At 40.5% G+C, this 624-nt stretch overlaps 1 protein-coding gene across 1 annotated transcript; it reads right to left on the bottom strand.

The window, feature by feature from the left end:
• Positions 1–29: 29 nt before the first annotated feature.
• On the bottom strand, positions 30–508 carry SARC_18108 (hypothetical protein; the record flags this gene model as incomplete). The annotated part of the gene is made up of 2 exons (XM_014287810.1): positions 30–132; positions 506–508. Coding segments are annotated over 2 exons (106 nt in total), but the record flags the coding sequence as incomplete, so codon positions are not given.
• Between the last annotated feature and the right edge of the window lie 116 nt (positions 509–624).

Consider the following 624-nt stretch of genomic DNA (forward strand, 5'->3'; position numbering starts at 1 on the left):
TGTTAGCGTTGTAGGTACACACAGCATACCATCATCGTTTGTCGCCAGAACACTTGCGCCATACTGTACAAGCATACGTGCGATTGCCATGTGTCCATTGGCCGCAGCGTCGTGCAGAGGCATATCACCACCCTGTTGGAAAGAAATGAAAACGTACATTTATATAAGGGGTAGGCAATATATTGACAACACAAACGTATATAGATCTTTTTATATAAATATGATGTATTTGAATGAAAATGTCAAAATATAAGGGACATATCACAATCCTGTTAGGAAATTAAATTCAAGTGGAAGTGCTCCCATAGTACATATGTGTATACACGTGTGTCCTTGGCAATCAATGCGGAGAGTTGTGCACAGATATGAGTTTATACATAGCAGTTTGTCATTCATTATAGCATGCATAACCATATGTAGAAGTTTTGGACCAGTCCTTGATTTTAGGACTATCCCTACAAGCAAGGTGTGGAAGCGGTCGGGTGCATTGTGCAGTCAAGTCTACCATGTGTAGAGGTCTGTAAGATACACCTCCAAGCACATCACCTATGAATATATTCGCAATCAAGGCAAACACTCACACACTCACACACACACACACAAAAACACAACACAAACACAAAC

This window comes from Sphaeroforma arctica, assembly GCF_001186125.1.
Source record: "Sphaeroforma arctica JP610 unplaced genomic scaffold supercont1.13839, whole genome shotgun sequence".
NCBI lineage: Eukaryota > Ichthyosporea > Ichthyophonida > Sphaeroforma > Sphaeroforma arctica.